General features: G+C 27.7%; 2 protein-coding genes across 4 annotated transcripts; one reads left to right on the forward strand and one right to left on the reverse strand.

Moving 5' to 3' along the window:
* Nucleotides 1-3,855: 3,855 nt before the first annotated feature.
* Nucleotides 3,856-14,405, reverse strand: Sas10 (UTP3 small subunit processome component Sas10). Its single transcript, XM_014416248.3, has 10 exons — nucleotides 14,290-14,405; nucleotides 12,568-12,700; nucleotides 12,240-12,495; nucleotides 12,047-12,159; nucleotides 9,560-9,725; nucleotides 8,534-8,651; nucleotides 8,234-8,455; nucleotides 6,464-6,645; nucleotides 4,483-4,649; nucleotides 3,856-4,318 (listed from the first exon to the last, which is right to left on the reverse strand). The coding sequence occupies exons 1-10, from the start codon at nucleotides 14,304-14,306 to the stop codon at nucleotides 4,229-4,231; spliced, it is 1,464 nt and encodes a 487-aa protein (XP_014271734.1). The 5' UTR covers nucleotides 14,307-14,405; the 3' UTR covers nucleotides 3,856-4,228.
* On the forward strand, nucleotides 14,227-21,172 carry IFT52 (intraflagellar transport 52). 3 transcript variants are annotated; one of them, XM_014416250.3, is made up of 9 exons: nucleotides 14,227-14,239; nucleotides 14,357-14,468; nucleotides 14,551-14,671; nucleotides 14,763-14,980; nucleotides 16,964-17,084; nucleotides 17,161-17,309; nucleotides 17,393-17,541; nucleotides 19,049-19,300; nucleotides 20,103-21,172. In XM_014416250.3, exons 2-9 carry the CDS (start codon nucleotides 14,366-14,368, stop codon nucleotides 20,391-20,393), a joined length of 1,404 nt encoding a protein of 467 aa, XP_014271736.1. In that variant the 5' UTR covers nucleotides 14,227-14,239; nucleotides 14,357-14,365; the 3' UTR covers nucleotides 20,394-21,172. The 3 variants fall into 3 exon arrangements, with proteins under 3 accessions (XP_014271736.1, XP_014271735.1, XP_014271737.1); XM_014416249.3 differs by lacking the exon at nucleotides 14,227-14,239 and having other exon boundaries at nucleotides 14,366-14,468; nucleotides 14,545-14,671; XM_014416251.2 differs by lacking the exon at nucleotides 14,227-14,239 and having other exon boundaries at nucleotides 14,386-14,468; nucleotides 14,538-14,671.
* The last annotated feature ends 1,269 nt before the right edge of the window (nucleotides 21,173-22,441 follow it).

The raw sequence follows: 22,441 nt of genomic DNA on the forward strand, positions 1-22,441 counted from the left end.
TGACATGAAATAAAGTTATATTTTAAAATTTTTGAGTTAAAAATATAAAATATATTGGATTTACTCATATGTTTTGGAGGGTGTCGAAAAGAGCCAGTTTCAGAGCATGGTGGAAACCATTATTCTGGACTCATTGGAAATTCTACACCATCATTTATATTAGATCTTAGCTGTGTATTGTCAACTCTATGAGTCGAAGAGGGAGAACATAGGTGGATACAACAGAAAAAAAAAGTATTCGTTTAGTAACAACTAACACTCTCTCATTCTGTTTAATATTGTTGATTGTCTGACTGATTAGTATGGTGTATATTAGCAGCTCAACGCAGTTGAGCAGCCACTCACAATTTGTTTTTTTCAAATTCCTCCTGTTTGTGCGACATTGCTTTTGTCATATTTAACCAAGTACTGACCCATAGGTTTCTAAATTTAGAATCTCATATGCTGATTTGTAAAGATTCTATACAAATAAAAGAGCAGAGAGACTTTTGATATCTAAAAGTCTAGGTATATTAAAGACCTACGGGGTTAATAATCAACTAAATGGTTGAAAATAAAAACTAAACAAAGGATCACAAAATGGTTATTACCAGCTAAACATTTAGTAAATGACTGATTTTTAAATTAAAACTTATAACGCTATTCCATTTAAGAAACAAATAATTATTAATACTATTGCTGAGAGATTATGGTAATCTAGGAAATAAGTAAATTATTTCTTAATTAAAGGCAACATTTTTACCCAAAGGGTAGTAATAATGCTCAGACGTAGAAATTGAAAGTGATTATAAGCAATCAAATATCAATATTTGACTGCATGATATAAGAAAAAAATTAAAAATTAAAACATTCCGTTATCATTTAAATCTTTTAAATAAACCTGGATTATTTCAATTTATCTAATATAAAACAATAATAAGAAGAAACTTCAAAATCTTATTAGGAATATTACCTTGAGAACAGATGGTCTCTGAAAGTAACTGTTCTTATCTATTTAAAAACTCTCACTTGCTGGAGCATCGCATATGAATTTCCATATACTAGGAGATGTACAAGACATACTGTGGTATCTATTTTCAGAGACTGGAAACAGAAACACATTTATAAGTTTGCAAGGAGAAACATTATTACATCTAATTTTATCATTAATATTAGAATTACTATAATTAGTTTACTATCTTAACACAAAAGATTTACAAAATTTATAGCATATTTAATATATCTTATTAAATCTAATTGTTACTATCTGAATTAATTAATCTCTAATCTAGAATAAACTAATGCTTTATAACAATATAAAAATTAATATTGATATGGCTACAACTTAAAATTTGAGTATAACATAAATTTTAAATCATTTTTAATTAAAATTAATGTAAAAATTATAAAGTACCTTTAGTTTTGGTTCTACCTTTTTAAATGAAGTAAGCTGAGAAATAAAGTTTCATGGTATCACAGATAGACTATATCATAAAAATTCATCTAAATGCTATTTATTAGTTAAAGATTGACTAAATAACAACTGTAAAAATGAAAGCAGTTAATACATGTATATGATTCAATTTTTACAAAACAATGCTAAATGATTTGAACAAATGTAACATAATATATAAATTTAAATTGAATTACATACAATCAGGACCTTTTATTCTAACATCTAAATGAGATGACACAGTAGTACCAACTCCTGAAATAAGCAATTATCATTATTTACATTTAATATTGTATTGTAAATATATTATATTATCTTAATATTTATATCTATATATATATTTTTAATTTAGCTTTTACACTATATTCCTACTGACAATGCTTTTTTTTTTTTTTTAATTTATTGTAAATAATCAGTTATGCAATGGTTTTTAATAAAATAAATTGACAATCACACTAAATTGACGAACAAATTTATAAATTATTTCTGCTTAAAAATAAATTTTGAGAACTTGGTATCCTTTACAAAGTAAAGAAACATATTATTTCAAAAATAATGCTTCTGGATTGATATTTTACTTGTATATGTAATACTTTAAATATAATGAATTCTACCTTTCATATTTTAAATAGAATGTAATGAGTTACAGTTTGAATCATAAGTATTCGCATGCCTATTCTAAATAAAATAAAATAAACAATATTATTATTAATTGTAGTCTTGTAAATAGGTAAAACCCTTTAATACATATATACATACACTAACTGTTAATCATATTCAAAATTTATTTTTTACTACATGTTTCTTCTATTCTTACTTACTTTTTAATAACTAATCTACTTTTTCAGGAATTGTAACCGATTTTTTTATTTTAAGAGGACACTGAACAATAACAGAAAATAAAATTCACAACAAAAATTATTTGATTTTACCTGCATTTAACAAAAAACTAAGAAAAATAAATGTGTCAAATGTATTCAGAAAGACGCAATTAAATTCATAAATAAACTAAATACAGAGTTAAATTGATTTGGTCACAAAATATCAATACTTGTTTGTTAAACGTTTTTGTTTTAGTACTTACTTTAGCCAGTAATTTAATAATTTTCCTCTGTCTGAGTTTGTTCTACTCGAGAATTAATTTTTTCATCAGATTATTTTCAATTTGAATGTCATACTTCTTAATTTTTCTTTCTAGGCTAGTCTACAAATATTCAATTTAATTCAGATTGGGTTGTTAGAGAGATGTATCTAGAACTTAGGGTATTAGGCAGCAGTCAAATTCTTGTAGGTAATAAATTATGCTTAAGGTTAGTGTTTTGATTTTCGAGTTTAAAATTTGATCTAATCTCATTTTTTCTTATACTTACTTATAAGAAAATCATCATGCTTGAATCTATTCATAATTCTGTCAAATCAAAGGGTTATCAACCCTCTTCAGAGAAAAACAGCCCTAAATCATAAATGACTCTCCTGCATGTTTAACTGTTCCATAAACACTTTTTTATTTAAATTGTTTGGTTTCCTCCAAACCATTATATGATTTTCCCAAGTTTACTCCACCATTGTAATGCCATACTTTTAGAAATGAAGATAAAACCAAAATTTTATTAACAGATTTTTCATTTACGTTTATAGTGGTTTTAGCTAAGAGCTAACCTAATAACTTTCAGATAATACTATAATATTAATAAATTTTACTTCATTTTTGTTTTTGGAGCTGTGTTTTTGTTTAAAATTGCCAGTTATTTGAGAATCACCCTCAATCATTTTGGACAAACCTTAAATATTTTTACTTACCTAGGATCATTCGTCATATTCTTGGCTACATGTTCTTTTCTGTATTAATTGTGAATATCTACTAGTAATTATGCATATATGTGTAAATTATTATTTCCAAAAAAGGAAATTTCAATTCAGCAAGTAGCAAAATATGCAGTTTAGGTTTAATGCAAGTAATTAACCTTAGCTCTTCATTCTTATGTAAAAATATTTTTTTATTGGCAGTAGTATAACTATTTTGTTATTAGATTAACCAATCAATGTACCAAAATTATATTTAAATTTCTTAATCATAAGAATGTAAGCATGAATTCAAATTTTAATGATTATTTGAAATTGAAAATTGATTGATTGTATGTTGATAACGGTCTGTGATAATTAAACATTTTTGTCAGACGTGCCACAATTAAAGTAAAGTAACAATATAAATAACTGCCAATTAAAATCATAATATTAGATAATTCTCTTACAGTGATTCCTTTCTAATTTAAGTGACATAGGATATTTAAAAAAAGAAAGAAAAAACACAATATGTAGGAACAATTATAATTGAAACAACAACTTAACACTTCATGTACTACTAAATGATAACAATAAAAACACAAAAAACAATATAAATATTTGAGCTCAAATATAGACCTACTAAAATTTTTAAAAATCTTGGATCAGAAAATTATTTAAAATAATAATAATGAATGATAAATTATTTTAAACTTTGAAAAAAACAAATATTGTATAGAAGAATAAATATTTAAGAACAAATTATATTATTAATTATTACTATTATTAAGAACAAATTTGAGAAAAACAAATATCGCATAGAAGAACGCAATAAATATTTTTTTACAGAGAAACCATGGCATTGAAAGAAATTCTTAAGAATATGTCTCAAATATTTCAAGAATAATTAATGTTATATTTTAAAACAATCCATTATCAAAAATATATACTACATATAAGGTAATAATATTACATAAAACATTCATATATTTCAAAACATGAAATTTCTTAAAATTATTTGAATTTAATACTCTTTGAAACATCTCTTTTAATTCCAGCAACTTCTCCACCATATCTATCCCATTCCTTCCTTGGATCTCGAAACTGAAACAATAAAAATAATGAGGTTAGTTATCAAAATTAAAATGGATAAAAAATACTACTAAAAAAAAAGAAAGAAATCAGTTTTTTTTTTTTTTTTTTATTACACTTATTAATCTATGGTCAACTATCTACACCTAAATATAAAAATAAAGTAAAAATCGAACCTGTCCTTTCCTCCTTCTAACGGTCTTTTTGAATTTATTCCTGTTTTTCACACGTGGATTCCTGTTCTCCTTCTTCCTCTTTGGGGTCAGACCTTTGTTCTTCAATATTTTAAACGCTACCTCTCGTTTATCTTCTTCTTCTTCTTCCTTTGTTTTTTCTTCTTCATCTAAAAATATTGTTTATTTAAAAGTTGATATAAATTAAACAGTGGTTTTCAAGCCTAATGGAAAAACAAAACAACAGCCTGGTTTCACTCTCACAAAGCGTCATTTAAGAAAATAAAAAAAAATATTTTTAAGAAGTATCCAAGAATTATTTTTTAAAGAAAACATTTCTATCCAATATTCTAAAACTCACAAATGTTTCAAGTTAAAAATAAATACAACAAAAGTAATACTATGAAGTGATAATGATGATTGGCTTATGTCTTTCAGTTATGTTGAAGGTTATTTTTGGTTCACTTGTGGTAGCATAAGCAGTCCTTAGTTACAATATCAACAGTCAAAACAATTATCTTGAGTATTAACCAATCAAACACAGACAAAATAACCAAGTGAAGCTCAAGATCATGTAGAATAATTACCTATTGGGGGTTCATTTCTGATGTGAATAAATCAAACAGAGCCAAGTGCTCTATAGTCCATTAAAAGTTACTAAAATTTCAGCAACCATAAGTAAATGACAAATAGTGTGATTGGTGAGTGTAATATTTTAATTGGTTATTTTTCAAACCAAACTGAATTTAAGTCTATGTTGGACTTTTAAGAAAAAGGCGAGTTTGTTGAATTTTTTTTTTTATAGTTTGATATGTAAGTTCCCATAATTGTTCTTGGAAAAAAAAAATGATGGAGAAAGCTTCTAATTTTACTCATCAGTACCTTACTGTCTTCAATTATTATTTTAACAGTAGTTCTTAGTAAACTTGTTTGTTTTATTTTTTTCTATTTCAGTTTTGATAAACCTCCATCACTTAAATTTATGACCTTATTTTAATTTCCAGCATACTTGTCATAATTGAGAAACCACCTAAGATGGAAAAACTTTATCACTCACTTTTCTTTAAAGGGTTTCACTTTTAACAAGGGCTGCTAGAGAAGAAATAACATTACTAAGTAAGAAAAGAAAAAGATTTGTTTATGTATTTTTGTAGTGAATACTTGGAATGTATTTACTATTAAGTTTCAAGAAAAATTGTTTTCCAAAAAATACTTTCCGTGTGTCTGTAAAATACATGAATTTAATTAGTGAATTGAATTCATGTCTTTTTCAGACTATAGAACACAATTAATTTGTACACATCTCATTTTTTAAATAATCCAATAGCTTTATATTCATTTAAATCAATCTATTAACAGCTTTGAACAATAAAAAATTATAGTGACTCAGAAATAATTATGAATTTGCTTTGACAAATGGTTCAGGTATTAATTGACTAATGATCTAACTTTGAAACAAATTAAAATGGGCACTTTTTCTAAAAAAAACTTAAAAGTATTTTTTATTTTATTTAATACACCCCTTAATCACAATTTCTGCAAAACCTACAATCCCTGTTCAATCGAGTTTATGAATCATCTATTTCTACTCTGCCTATGATGACATTATCTTCAACTGGTTTAATAATTAAAATAATTACTTCTCGTTTCCTGTCAAGTCAAAAGGATTAGAAATAAGATCTAAAAAAGTGAAATGGGAAAAAAATCCAATAGGTATTAATTTGAAAACATTAAGACAATCCCATGATTATCAAAAAGAGAGTACATAGGTTACATTAAGGAACCACTGTATTTCAATAGATCTGTATAGCAGTGATACACCAAGAGCTGAAAGCAAACAAGTAGAGTTAGGCAGAGTTACTGATTTCATAGTTGAACAGATCTCGGCAGTTTATTTTTCTTTAGTTAACTTGAAGCATTTATAAATAAATTATTATAAACAATGTTCAACCAGACTTGTAGTCAATAGCTCTGTCACACTTACCATCATCTTCATCTTCCTCCTCATATATAACTTTAACTTCTTCCTTTTTCAATTTGCTTTCAAGATTCATAATATAGCCATTACTTTGCAACTTGTCTAATCGCCTCTTCTTGGCCTTATTTATTTTTTTTGCAAGTTCTTTCTTCTTTAAAAGTTGCAATTTACGTTTTCTTTTTTCTTTTCTGAAATTCCAAATAAAAATTTTTAATGAAAGCTCTAAAAGATGGAAACTTATTTACAATCTTAATAAATTAATAGAGTGAGATCCCTAATGACAAATCAAATGATACACTAAGTATTCAAAACTTTTTTTTTTAATATAACACAAAACAGTTTGTATTTAATTATAACAATATAAATGAGTAATATCCAGAGATAAATCTCTAACAAAATTCTAATTTTATTAGAAGAGGCTAAACGTGCAGAGTCAATAAACTCTATTACACAGTGCAACCCTTTTACTAAATTTATTAGGAATGAATTCAACTTTCGTGATACAGTATTTCACATTTACAAATAATGGTATTTAATTACGGTTTTAAACTTTCCTACTTCACCTCTTGAGTTAAAGCCCAATATGAATAAGACGTACGTAATACAGTAAATGACCAACAAACTTATTTCAAAATCACACTTAATTTTGCTTTCATTATCATCACCAAAATATTCTAATTCATACTTATTTTAATATACTGTGAGCCTTTTTCAATATAACTTTAGGAGCAGGTATCCATTAATTGTGAGTGAAAAAATTAATATACAAAACATTTATCTTATGGAATAGAATGTAGTTTTAGAATAATTTACTTTAGAACTAATCACAAATGATTTTGATTGTTTTTGTAGCTAAATGAGGAATGTTTTTTCATTGTAGCATTATAAAATAGAAAAAAAAAAAAAAAAAGATCTATTCCTCACTTATTTATCAGGCATTATTACAATATGGAACATATAATAAGGGAAAGCATTGCGATTGTGCCAAATTTTGAATTCAAGTTTTCAATGGAAATACACATTTAAGGTCCTTTGAGTCCAAATAACCAAGTCTCACACAATGGTCTGGTGTGTAAATGAATAAGCTAGCTCAAAAACAAAAAATCATAAGAAACTGAAATTAAATATTTAAAGCAGGTATGTGGTGGTGCTTGGATGTGATTGGAATTTTTTAAATAAAATTGACCAATAAGAATGTGCCACCTTATAAAATCAATTTTTTTATTTTATAGGAAACTGTTAAAACAATTTTGATTAAACTCAGCATGTCAATGTTTTATTTTCATTGAAATAGTCAGGCAGGGCTTAAATGACAAGTTTTTAAAAAATCTTCCTCTAGAGTACCTTTAATTTTGTTTATTTTGAAAAAATTAACAGATCTCATTGTTAGCAACAATAAACAATAAGAAAAAAGAAAAACAGAGATATTCGAATCAATTGCCGATTCCATTTTAGCTTAATTAATTTTTGTAATCTTAGTAGGCACAAAATTTTTTTTTTTTTTTTAAATCATAAAAATAGCAATATCTGCAACACGAGGCCACTGATCTACAAAACACTTGTGGAGGAGGGTATGTAGGGTGGTAAGTGATAAGTGAATGTTTTGTGATGCACGCAACTCATCAATTGTTTTTAGTCAGTCCAAATCATTTAATGGATAAATCATTAACAAAACCTAATTAATAAATTTAAAAAAATGAGAACAAGCAACCATGATTAAAAAGAGACTTATATTCATAACAATAAATTTTTTTTAATAAATTAAAGATACCTCACCTATTCTTTGGAGAAGGCACTGTGACTTCTTTTAACACTAATTCTTCATTATTTTCTTTTGCTTCCAGAATCATGTCAATCTGTGGATTTATTTGTTGCAATAATACGTCCACTTCCTGAAGAAGACTTTTGAAAGCATTAAATCTTTCTAAGACTGGATGATTGCTAGTGGATTCTCCATTTTCTTTAGCATATAGATAAAAGAGAACATTTAAAGTATAGCTGCAAAAAAAAAGATAATAACTAATATTAAATGTGAAAAATAAATAACATTAAAAAAACAAAAATAAGATTACTTACTGAAGAATAATTTTATTAACGAGTTCAAGCATATCAACAGCTTTGCATTCTTTAAGGGTACCATCATCCACCATTTTAAGGATTGGCCAAACTTTTTCTTTCAGGAATTTAAGTTGAGCTGAAAATACAGAAATGATAAAAAACAATTAAATTTAAGATTAAATAATTATCTTTATTCCTTAAAAATTAACTCTATATAAAGTTTTATATGACATTATGAAATTTTAATATATTATTGCCATTTTCATTATTAGCAGCGAATGTAATTAAAAAAAAAAATTTCGAAAGAAATACTAAAAATAAATTATAATGATTTTTCCAGAAGAAGTAAAAGTCTGGAACAAACAGAGGACCCCCTCCCTGGTTATCTTTAAATGAAGATAATTGAACAGCTGTATTCATACTAAAATAATAATTCAGTCCATAAAATTGGTATGATTGAAATTATAAAGCAAATGCCATCAAATATTCTTGTTTTTTTTGGAAATACTCAGAGATAGACTTGGGATGGATATAGACGAAGGATATTTTTTTTTTTTTGTAGAATAAGAAAAACATACAACTGATATTAAATGTTAAGAGTATAAAAAGTAACAAAACCAAATGACGCTTCTAGTAAAGTAGTTTCACATCCAAAACAACTGAATTAGGAGAAAAGAAACTATTTAACACGGCAAACAATTAAACTGAATGAATATTTGAAAAATGGTAAAAAAAATAAATAAAATAATAATAATTAAAAAAACTAAAGACAAAATAATAAAAGAAACAATATAGATAACAAAAGGCTTAACACTGAATGTAGTTTAGTAGGAGAGTAGACTATTTATTGTCAACAATCTTATTTTAGCTTAATAAAAATTAAAATTTGTAACATGTTATTAAATATTGTAATAACTAGATATTTATAATTTTTTAAACGATATTTCACAGGTTGTCTCTAAAGTTGATCAAAAACAAATAAAAATAAGTTTCCAAAATATGTCAATGAACTAGATATAAGAAAAAACTAAAATATATACTTACATTTACAATGCTTAATCATAGGAAACAACTCTGGTGATTCCCTTTTCAGTAGTTTTAATGCTTCTCCATGAGTTAAACTACTAAGGTCGACTTCAACTTTTTCTTCTTCATCTGAATCTTCTAGTAATTCCTTATGTAAAGCAGCTTCCTTTTTCTTATTTTCAATCTAAAATAAAAGCAGATATTTGACTGTAAAAACTAGTTAGAGAAAGTAAGCTGTTATTCCTTATGAAAAACTTTATAGAATATTCTCTACTGGGTTGAATATCTCAATTCTCTGGTTTTGACTTACACAAATTTTGCATTTGATGGGCCATATATATATTCAAGTTTTATTAGAGAGAGAGGGAGGAGATGAAAACTTATAAATTTTAACCTCCACTTTTGTCCACTTTTGTTGTACAGTTTAATGTTTATAATTGGCATCTATCAGACCCAGAACAGTTTGTAACAGAAAAGTATGTGTGTGTGAGACTATTTTAGACTTTTGGTTGTTTTTGTTAACAGTTCTGTTGGGTTTTCGTTTATTCTCTAATGTAAAAGACTTTCATATGAAGCAAAAGTTATAGTTACAGTAGCTGTAAAACAGAGCTAAAAAAAAAATAAATAAGCTATATTGCTAAGTAGACTGTCACATTGAACTTACAACCCATAAAATTTTCTGTGTTAGCTTTTGTGGATGACTTGGTCTTGCTGGCTTCCAATGACTGAGACCTCCAATACAAAATAAATGTTCTGCAAGAGGAAATGGCCTCAATAAACATGAAAATTAATCCGGAAAAGACCAAATGTATAAGGATAGGAAAGAAACCTCAGAGAATAATGAGGGTGATCAGAGCGAACGGGGAAAGACTAGAGCAGGACCAGAATTTCAAATATCTAGGTGCTCATCTCAATGAAAGCGGCTACAATGATGAGGAAGTTTCTCAAAGAATCAATGCAGCTAGAAGAATATTTAGTTTGCTTCGAAAGGGTTTTCTGGGTAAAAGGGAGGCAACAAAAAAAACTAAAATAATGATCTACCAATCGATGTTCCTCCCTATTCTTTCAACTCTTCCGAATTGTGGACCCTCATCTCGAAACACAAGAGCCGGATCCAATCCATGGAGATTGGGTACCTTTATAAGGTGGAAGGAAGGACACAACAAGATAGAGTACAGAACAGTACTATTCGGACTAACCTCAGAGTCAAACCAGCTGAGAACATCCTAGAGGGTCACTAGCTAAGATGGTTCAGACACCTCCTTCGGATGGACCAGGAAAGAACTGCCATAAAGACAGATGAGACTCGTGTGGAGGGAAGAAGGCCAAGAGGAAGACCACACATTTCCTGGAAGGAAAGTGTTAAGGAGACTGAATATGGACAGGAGTAGGAGATGAGAAATGGTCCAAGAGCCAGATATCTGGTCCAGACTCTGCAAATAGTAACCCCACACTGCGCAAGCGGTAAAGGGGATAAAATGATTATGATGATTGTCATACTGATTAACACACCATCAAAAACTAAGAATAATATTAAAGAACCAAGAAAAATACTGTATCAAAGAGACTAAGAGGACATGAATTCAAGGACTTTGCCATGATAAGAACTTGACTATTACTGGACAATCTTTCAATAAAAAAACAATAGAGTTTGTACCAAAATGAACAACTAACTAAACATTTATGTTATGAATGGTTGGCTTCAAACTTTTAACATGAGATAACTCTTACTTAGCGATCTTGCCTAGTACGCCCAATACAAGTTATTTCCTAGTAAAAATATGAGATAACTCGTGGTTGGCATCCTAGGCAAGAAAAACTTTCTAGTTCTTCATACAAACTTACTACTAGGCAGTCAACGTGTCAAGAAGGAGAATGCATTTGTTTTTGAAAAAAGTATGAAAGTCTAAATATAGAAAATTCAAAAATAATAAAAATTTAACGAAGATTAAAACTAAAGAAAAAAAAAAAAAAAAAAAAAAAAAAAAACAACTCTGGAAGCCGATCTTGTTAGTCATTTGTGGAATTTAGTGCTAACTGTGGTTTATAATAAATAAATGCATGTATTTTATGTTTGTAACATTTTCTCCTCTTAAATTACTTTTCTATTTATTTTTATTTTTTGCTCATGAATCCAATACCTACAAATGTATTCTAAAGTAATGAATTCCTACATTGGATCCAACAAGCTCAAGTTAGTATAAACAAAACAGGTAGATTATTAACTGTATACACAATTACTGTCCTGTTTAATTTAGTTTTTTAATGAAGACTTAGTTATGATTAAAAAATAAAATAAACACAATCACAGACTAAGTAAATTTGCCAACTTGGTAAGTCTCAACTGTATAATAGCTGGAAAATATTAAGCACCTACATATTGTATTAGTAGCAACAAAATCTTTAAAATATATGTCATATTTATTTGAAAAACTTATTGGATGCAAACATTTGTTATTAATTACATATAATTAAGAAAATAATACAGAATAAATTTAGATTAACCTCATCAAGAAGGCCAAGAGAGAAATCAGTTCCTTCTAAGTGGGATAGCAGCCGCCTCTGTATGGCATCAGCTTCTTTTTCTTCTTCAATAGCCGCTTCTTCATCATCAAAACCTAAACAATTAAAAATAATAATAACTACGTGATCTCTAAAACATTATAAAACTACGTAAGTAGTATTAAAAGTAGCAAACCTAAATAATCTTTATCGACATAATCAGTATCATAATACTGTTTCTTTTGTGAACCCCAGGCTTTTGCATCAGGTAAACCGTCATCTTTTGGTTTATCTTCTATGTCAGAATCCATATCACTCCCAATACCTCCTCCATACATCTCTTTATCTTTATCTTCCTTCTTCCTTTTCTTTTTTTCACGAACATCTCCTTTCTCTTCTTCTTCATCATCGTCTGAATCTTCACTTGAAGAATATATCTTCAATACTTCTTGCTACAAATTTTTTTTTAATATAAACAAAAAGGTTGTAAATCAAGAAATGTTAAATATTCTTTTAAAAGCTACCTCTTCATTATTTTGGCGACGACCAACAGCATTATTGAGTATATGTTTTTCTTCATCATCAAATCCATCATCGGAATCTGGCAGTTCAAAATTTTCGACCTCTTCATCTAAATCTGCATCAAGCTTAACCTTCCTAAAATATTTTAAAAGTCAAATTAGCCATTATCAATTCAGATGGGTGGATGGAATAAAATAAAAGTATCATTGACAAAAACTTTTTTAATAAAAAAAAAAAGGTGTGTTTTTCACATTACTTCAACATAAGTTAGTTAAGATCAATATAAGTTATTTATCACAATATACCCACGATAATAGAAATGATAGAATTACCAGTAATAAAAAACATATATTAATAAATCATAAAAATATCAAAAATTCAATTGAGAAAACGGTAATTCAGAAATGTTAGCCAGCCCTAATTGCCAAAACAAGTTAAAATAAAAACTTACAGACACAACACTTAATGAAATCGTAGGTAATAGGGCTGTATTATGAACAATTATCAATTTTTTTGGATTCAAGTATATTAAAAAAATTATATTGAAACAGATGTGGAAAATCCTAAATGCCTAATTTTAGAAAATATATTAAGGATTGATTAATTTATTATTTAATAATTGCAACTTTGCCTAGATCATTTTCCTTCACCTAAAACTGTCCAATGTGATGGTGTCCTGCCAAATGTGGACAATAAACATTTGGCATTCTCTTAAATATATAAAACAAAATGTATCCTTAGGGCATATTCCAACAATTGGAATCCGACTAAGGATAGAATAAATACTTAATTACTTATCATCCCAAATAATGTGTGGGAATGTGCTCATGTAATATGGCTTATTCTTCAGAATCCCTTTAGATGTTTAAGGAGTATCGATGTTAAAAATGAAAGTCACAAGCTGTGTGTGAAAACGGATTTAAAATAAATATGAACAATGGTCAACCATTTTCTCATTATTATAAGTGGGCTAGAGTAGGAGTTGTGAACTAGTACCCTCAATAGTTTTTCATGGCTAACACACCAGAATCCTTTTAAAATGTTTTAACAGTAAGGTGTTGAAAAAATGAATAGCATATGCAACAATTAGCTTGAAATAGGTAAGAACCATTTCAGTTATAGTCTCCTTCGCAACACTTAATCCCCACTTCATATTTTTATTAAATAATTAAACACTCTACACGATCAAGGATGTTAAGTAATGTCTATAGAACCTAATGAAGATACTATTAAAAAAAGATTAAGTAACTTGAATGTTTTGATAGTTATAAAACCAATACCTATTTTGAAGGGAAACTAACTTTATGTAAAATACATACTTGCAAAAATTCACAATTACTTTTATATTTTTGTCGATTAAGATAATGACAATTCAACTACCAACTAACCTGACTAAAGAATATCCAGCTGATTAAATGTTTCATCAGTATGATAGCACATTGTTCAAAAGAGTTCAGGGAAATAGTACAACTGAGATCAATGATTTATAATAAATACAACTAATAATGATGAATCAATAACTTCACTGTACTAAGTAAAACTACATAAGTAACAAGATATTAAACAAGGAACAGCTAAAGTGGATCAATACTTCTTAAACTAAAGTAATAACATAACTAGGATATCATTGTGGAATATGGTATTTCTGCAGAAAAAATAAAGGATTTTGAAAAGGTAAAGAACAGAAATTCATTAGAAAATATTAAACATTGAAACACACTTACTTCCCTCTTTTCTTCATTTTACTAACAATATTCGACCTTGCTCGACGAACCTGTCACTGTCTAACAGAACACTCAAATGCACATGGCTCACACTTACAACAGGAGGTTTCGCACGGGCTATATGTTTACGCAGTGTTGCCCTGGAGAATATTCAATCGATAAAGATGGCTCCTGTGGAAGTAAGTAATTGATATTTCTAAACGTTTACAATTTTCAAATTTTAATTTTGTACCTCTATTTTAATTTAGTTTCAAGCTATAGATAATGAAAATGAAGGGAGGAGCACAATCGTATTTGATCAGTCTAAAAATGAATTGTTCAAACTCAACGATAACTGGAAAACTATTCAAAGAAAGCTAAGGAATCAATGGAAAATTCATATGTACTATACATTTATAAGTTTAATTTAATTCATTCTCAAATATTCTGTTTTTTTATTTAAATTAACGGCGAATAATTCATTTATATTTTAGCAATAAAGATGACATAACGTCCGAGACATTTCAAGATGCTGCTGTGTTTGTTCTACCCAGTCCTAGGGATAAATTTACAGAAGCAGAATTCAACGAAATTAAGAAGTTTCTTGACTCTGGAGGAAGCCTGCTTGTAACATTAGGAGAAGGAGGGGAAAAGAAATTCGAAACGAACATAAATTACTTGTTAGAAGAATATGGAATTATGATAAATAATGGTAAATAATATGAAGGTTACCTAAACTTTAAACTCTTAATTATTTTTAATGTTAAAATTTATTTATGCTGAAGATCAGAAAAAAATCTTACTTTATCAAAATCATTGTTTGCAGAAATTTATAGAACAAAGAATTTCTTAGAAAAATCTAATTACCAGAGGCAAACCCAAAGGGTTGTTTGGGGAAGGGAAGAGAGCAGTTGTAGCTCTCCTGAAATGTTCTTTTTAAAAATTTACCTTAGAAAATAAATTTAATTACTTTCAAGATTTCTGAGGTAGCCTGATTAGGTTGGACATTGTACAATTCATGTCTACCATCATAGGGTTCTTTAAACCACAACATAAATATATCTGTATATGAAATTATTAGCCCACTCCGAAATAAAATTCTGGCTAATCACAATTTTATTATTGGGTAAAAAGGCAAGAGTTACAGTGAAAAGTTTACTAGTTAAAAAATTGTTTAGTGTCTGTACCTGAACCAAATTTATCCTTCCATACTAACATAATAATGAAATTATTGAAAATTAGTAGTCATTGATAGTATCAAAATTATGCCAATGCTGAAGAGTAAATTTGTAGAGTACAGCACAGGTATATAGTAACACACCCCATACTCGCAAAATTTTCACTTGTATTGCTTAACTTCTTATCCCTTCCTTTGATATGTTATGTTCATAAATAATGGTGCAACGTATTCTATAGGCAATAGAAAGTATTAACTTCAAACTCAGAATATAAACATTATTCTGAGTATAATATGTATAAAAGCATATATTAAATGTTTCAGTGCTAAGTATTCTAACTCAAAATATGAATTAAGGATCAAAACAAGAAATAATTACATATAAAGGCAAGTCTGTAAAGGTTTGTTCTGCAGATATTAACTACTAAAGATTTTAATTGATATAAATTATTTAGGTGGTAATTAATAAATAAATATGAGTTCCAACTACTTTCCTATGAAATTAAAACTTTCATATTAAATGTTGTTCAAGTAATTACCTTGAGCATTAAGATAGGCTTAGATCTTTCTTCCATTGCAGAAGTGGCTCAATGGCACTGGAAATATGTCATCACACTCTCCAGCTCTGACATCAATGGATTTTTTTATTTGGGGTAACATCACACAAAAGTTTATGGTAGCCTAGTCAATGACCTTAATTCTTAACAAAGAAGGTTAATTGAAACTTATGAAACAAACAAATCCAGTGGTATTGAGCCACTACTGTTGTAGTAAAAAGATACCAAGCCTATCTTAATGCTCAAGGTAATTACTTCGAACAAAATTTAATATGTTTGTTTTAATTTCATTAGTAAAGTAGTTCAAACTCATATTCATTTTTTAATTTCAACCTAAATGATTCATAACAATGAAAATTTATAGATGGGAATATTTCCTAAACAAAACACCAATGGGGGATTTTTTTCTAGTTTTGAGATCCTTAATTTATATTTTCAGTTAGGATATTTCCTGAGACCCTGAAACACTCTGTGTAATATTGTATAATAGAAATGGAAATTATGATTTATACACAATAGGATTTCAATTATAGGTATATTATGAAGGTGATAGGGAAAGTAGCAGAAATAACATGTAAAATAGTGTAAACTAGTGATATCAGAGTAAAATTCAGTCTATATTATATCAAATTAATGATTTATATTTTAACTTTTATTTGATCCGTATATATATTTTGAATAACAGATTTTATAAATTTAACAGTGGACTGAGATTACTTTTAGTTTACCTGTTGACTGTGGTATTGAGGGACCACATAGAGAAAGAAACTCCTGTCTACAGTTATATCTTTGGGACATGTCTATTTCAATATAAAATTAAAACTTTTTTTTTTGTCAGGTGTGCCATTATTTAAGCAAAACAGCAATATCCCCCTATACTACATAGAATAGTAAAAATTAAACATCATAGAAAGCAAATTCTGTGTTTATTATATTTATAAAATGCATTTTATTTTTTCAGATTCTGTAGTAAGAACTCACTATTACAAATATTTCCATCCTAAAGAATGTCTCATTCCAAATGGTGTTTTAAATCGTGGAATTGCTAAATTTCTTGGTAAAGAAGTAAAGAATTTTAGTCAGTGAGTGTTCCATTGTGAAACGATTCATTTGGTTTTTAACTTACTGCTATTTCCGTATCATTTGTTCATCTTTCAGGTGTATGTCATTCATATATCCATATGGAGCAACTTTGAACACTGCTAAGCCTGCAGTACCAATTCTATCAAATGGAACAATATCATTCCCACTTAATCGTCCAGTTTGTGCAATAACAGTACATAATTCTGTATCCAAATCAAATCCAGGTCTATTTTTTTTTATGTATTTAAATAAATAAAAAAGTCAATATTTGGATGATGAAGTTATTAATTGAAATATGTTAGTTTAGGTGGAAAGATGGCTGTAATTGGATCTGGACACATATTTTCTGACAGGTATCTTGAAAAGGAAGATAACTTACAAGTTTTAAATTTGTTATTGACATATCTTACCACAGATAACCTTGAACTGAACCCAATTGATATAGAAGATCCTGAGGTATTTTAAGAACATTTACAGCAATCTAGACACCAAATGTTTTAATAGCCATTTTTATGAATCTTGACTTTTAAATTGTGATACCATATTAGATCTATACCAGCAGTTCCCTAATGGGTGCCACTTTCTCAAAATGTTACAAAAAAAAAATTAAGATTAAAATACCAAATATATATGGGGTATTCTAGCATTTACTTTTCTTCTTTAATATTCAGCTACTCTAAGGATAATTTTGCTACAATTTTTTTTTTTTACTTGACGGCTGCTATAATTTTTTTTTAAGAGTGGCAGTGGCAAAAAAAGTTTAGAAACCCCTGGTCTATACTATCCTATATTAAAAATTACCAATTATATTCTGATGAGATTAATAAATGGTCCAGTCACTCAGATCTTAATTTTCCTTCTCACAGAACCATGGCTTCTGAATAATATGTCATTATCCATTCTATATACCTCTTAAAATTCAACCTGATATCATTTTTTCTTAACTAAATATATTTAAAATCCTTTGTAAAATCTCCTTGTTACATACACTGTAAATTTCCTTTTCTTGGTAGTCATTTCCCATCCTACAGACATGGTCATACCATTTCAGCTGGCATTCTTTGAGGACTTCAGTTACAGATATCACTCCCAATGTGGCTCACATTAGGTTCTGTTATTTCTTACAGTCCCTTCTCGTTTTTCCTACTACTTTTTATAAGTATATCATTTTTACTGTTGTAAGTTGGCTCCAACTTTCTGACCCGTAAAGAAGAACATACCCAATGCTGAAGATGTTTGGAAGAATACACCATTAGCTTCTCTAATTCGGTTCAATGTCTGTGATATTAAACCTTTTTCTTTAATAGGATTTATTAACATTTAAAAAAAAATGTATATCCTTCTCTTTTGATTTTAAATATTTACATGCATATATTTAAAATATTTGATTCCAAGATTTCTTTTTCATCATATCAAACACAATGTAAACAATATCAAATCAAGATTCATCTACATTCAGGTAGTGTTTATATTCTATTAGGAAGTAGAAGATATAATATTGAAAATATTTTTAATTATCCTAATTTTATATAACTGGGGTTCAGAAAAATTTAATGCGCATCATTTTGCTCAAAAGTAATTTAAATTTTTCAAACCCTATCATATTAGGAAAGGATATTCTTTAAAAACTAATATATTGTATTATATAAAGTATTCAAAATAAATTTCTTGCATTTAACAATTATTAGTACACAAAGAATGATTTAAGATCTGAAATTTTTAAACTGCTCTCTTAAAAATTTGTAGTTATTGTTTTTTTTTCTCTAAACACAAGCCATATTATTACTTTCTTAAAATCTTAATTGAATTTTTATTGTTGTATTTTGATTAGTTCTGTCTGTGTTTATTTTGTAAGCATTAGGCATATTTTATGTGTATATATCATAATCCTGAGGAATTATAATAATTTAGATTTTTTTTTTGTATTCTCTAAGATAAATGTTTAAAAAATACAATATTTTAGATTTCTGAAAATCGAGGTGGAGGTGGTGACACAAAAAGTTTATCTGAAAAAATCCGTGGATGCCTCATGGAGACAGCTGAAGAGTTACCTTTTGACTACACAGTAATATTTGATTCATCCTCATTGTACAGCGTATCTCTCAGTTCTGTTCATAAAGTTCTGGAAGCTTACAATCAGCTTGGTGTAAAACATGAGCCTCTGCGTCTGGTTCCTCCTAGTTTTGATGCCCCTCTTCCTCCTTTACAAATAGCTGTAAGTATTTTTTTCTATAAGTGTAATAGATGTGACTAGTCATTTATTATTTATACTGCTTTAGATGTTGATTAAATTATTCATTTTTTCTTAATTATTAAATTAACAAATAACATAGCGTAATTCGTTAGTATAATTTATGCATATTTGATCAAGAGATTTAATTAAAGTGTAAGCCAAGAAATGAATAAAAATATATTTTCAAACTGTCTCCTATTGCATTACATCTTAAAATATGTAATGATCTTAGATTCTACATTAGGGTAGAATCTGGCAAGGGTAGAAAATCTGTGAAACCTTAGAAAATTCAACTAACTCATAATAATCATAAAATATTACTTCATGATGATATCTATCCCCCTGCTTACCCTAACAGACAACCATGTTCGTGGTAAATAGCTCTTCAAAAGCTTTTCTGTACCGAAGGTACAGAACCATGATATAGACACGACTCAATATTCTTAAGGTACCTCCTAATTTCTGAATTTAAAAATTGGAATACGTTAATTCAATCTTCATAATTTAGTTCCACAGACACAATATGTCTTTGGCTTGACCAATGTATTCAGGTGAATTGGTAAATACATTTCATACTTCATCTTCATCTTTCATTCTCATTTTCATACTTATCATACATTCTTATTTTTAAAGCCCTATCAGTTCCCCCTAAAATCTATCAGTTTTCATTTAAATCATAAAAAAAAAAAAAATTTAGTAAAAATTACATTCATCAAGAGGAGCCATTGAAGTATATTTTTTAAAAAATTTAATGATAAACTTAAAACAATGTTGTTTATTTCAGGTATATCCACCAAGATTCGCTGATGTTGGTATGCCACAACTTGAGTTATTTGATCTTCAAGAAGAATTCTATTCAGAAACAGCAAGGCTTTGCCAAGCTGCCAACAAAGCACTGTTGTACAGGAGTAAAGGAAGCAGCCCGGTAGCCAAAGAAGCAGAAATCGAAGATGTAGAATACTTTGTTTCTGAATGTGCTTTGGTTGTTGGCCTTGGAGCTGGAACAGCTCACTCTATATTGAACAAAATTGCTATACAGTTGGCACAGTTCAAAAAAAATTTAGCTGTCAAGTGAAAATGATGATTGTTTTTTAAGGCATAATAGTTTAAGCAAGAATTGTGTAATGTTTGCTGCAACACTGATTATATTTGTATTTTTTATTTTTCATTTGATTTGTATCACAGTATTATTTTAATTATAAATTATTCACACATTTATTTTTGGCAACAAGTTAAGTATTTTTCTATAACTGAGATACTTTCCAAGTACCTGCCAATTTGTAATTGTAATTGAAGGAAATTAAACTTAGGATGCAAAGGTAGGAACAGTAATTTTTTTAACTTGACGGAAGAAAAGCATCAGACCATAAAATTTATGTGATTATAAATCATATCAGATCATGATGATTGCATGATTATATGACATGAAATGAATCGATGGGCAGAGTGATATGTGCTAACTTAATTTTTTTTTTTTAATTTGACTTAATTCTATTAATATTTTCTTTGTTTTTGAAAAAATGTTTTTAAGAATTTTATTTGATCTCTTTTGTCATTGTTTTTGACATATATACATACATATTGAAATTTTATTTTTAGAAGAGAAATCATTGTGCTTGGGTTGAAATAAATAGCTGAATTTCAACTGCAGAATCTGGAAAATGGAATTTCATTAACATATCACTATGCACTTCACTCTTTTTGTATTGCATTTTTTGAAGTAAAAGATTTACTGATATTATCATTACTATTACTAATGAACATACTTTTAAACAGTACAATTAATTTTAAATCAATGTTCTAATAAATGAAAATTCTTCTTACAAGAATTGAAAAATATTTCAATTACCATATTTTTTACCCTAGGAAAAATAATGTTTAAATAAAACAACTCAAAAACTATAGACCAACTTATTGGTCTGTTCTTGACCAAAACCATGCTATAAAAATATTTGTATATCATTTAGTTTATCCTTAAAAAGAAATTATTTAAAATTTATTTCAATCCATTATTCTTAATTTCTTTTAAAGTAGAACAAAACTAGCTTCAAATCTTATTTGTTATTTTATTTATTTAAAAGATATTTAAAATAGAAATTAATGAAAAATATTAGAAGTATGAAGATAACTCACTATCCCAGAAAAAAAAATCAGAAAACATTAGAAATATAATGCCTTTGAAAAATAAAATTAGTTTGGTGAATATGATGGCTGAAATGTAAAAACAATTCAATAACTATTTTTATACTTAATTATGTTTTAAGTAATTCAAGAATAGTAATTGTACCAGTAGTTGGAGAGGGAATAAAGAGCCCAAAGGTATCTATTTTTCTAACCCATGTGGAGTTTATTATAGAACCAGTTTTAGTAAAGTAATAGTTTTATTAAAGAACCATTATAATAATTTGTTTGTGATATTATTTGTAAGAACTTAATTGCATTGACAAATAAACAAAGATTGTTGTGTTTTTTTTTGTTTTTTTTAGTACTTCCTCCTTCCATTAGCTTTTTTGAAATATAGATTATATATTTTTTATATTATCCATTCATTCTTAAATTATAATTTTTAAGGAAATAAACAAATTTTGGTTTTATCGTTAATATCGTTTGTTCCTTGATGGTTTCTTACAAGACATTTGAGAATGAGCCAGTTCAACTCCCTGAAACATTTAATATATTTGAAATTTTATGTATTATATGACCACTACTTATAGATAAATCAAGAGGTATATTTTGTTAAAGTCCTTTAATAGAAAGTAAAACATTGTTCTTATTCGCACAACTATTATGAGAAAATTAAGTAGAACATAAGAAATACTTGAAAGAATTTATTACCAAATATACCTAAATCTACCCTGTAGTGAATGATGTGAAGACAGCCTTACATTGTAACAAATGTATGCACATATCTATTCTTGAATTTATGATTTTGACTTCGTTTTGTTTTAAATTATTTTATTTTACAATGTTTTGATTAAAAACAAACACAATTTTGAGAATAAAATGACTAAAACACATGTGTACCTAATATGGGGGAAACTTGAGGGGGGGAGGTTTTATTGAGAATTGAGAACCTACTTGAAACAACAAAAATGATGGCAAAATATTATTCAAAGATGTTAT

The sequence above is a fragment of the Halyomorpha halys genome, unplaced genomic scaffold (assembly GCF_000696795.3).
Source record: "Halyomorpha halys isolate HHAL.00 unplaced genomic scaffold, Hhal_1.1 Scaffold116.1, whole genome shotgun sequence".
Lineage (NCBI taxonomy): Eukaryota > Metazoa > Arthropoda > Insecta > Hemiptera > Pentatomidae > Halyomorpha > Halyomorpha halys.

What these genes read in the sequence shown, in the direction of transcription:
- Sas10 (XM_014416248.3), bottom strand. An exon ending in TGTCGATAAAGATTATTTAG is followed by an intron (nt 12,160 to 12,239) that starts GTTTGCTACTTT and finishes TTAATTGTTTAG; the next exon opens with GTTTTGATGATGAAGAAGCG. An exon ending in GGAGGAAGATGAAGATGATG is followed by an intron (nt 4,650 to 6,463) that starts GTAAGTGTGACA and finishes CAATATTTTTAG; the next exon opens with ATGAAGAAGAAAAAACAAAG.
- IFT52 (XM_014416249.3), top strand. Translation starts at nt 14,366, where the DNA reads ATGCACATGGCTCACACTTACAACAGGAGGTTTCGCACGGGCTATATG. An exon ending in TAAAGATGGCTCCTGTGGAA is followed by an intron (nt 14,469 to 14,544) that starts GTAAGTAATTGA and finishes TTTAGTTTCAAG; the next exon opens with CTATAGATAATGAAAATGAA. An exon ending in GAAGTAAAGAATTTTAGTCA is followed by an intron (nt 17,085 to 17,160) that starts GTGAGTGTTCCA and finishes TTCATCTTTCAG; the next exon opens with GTGTATGTCATTCATATATC.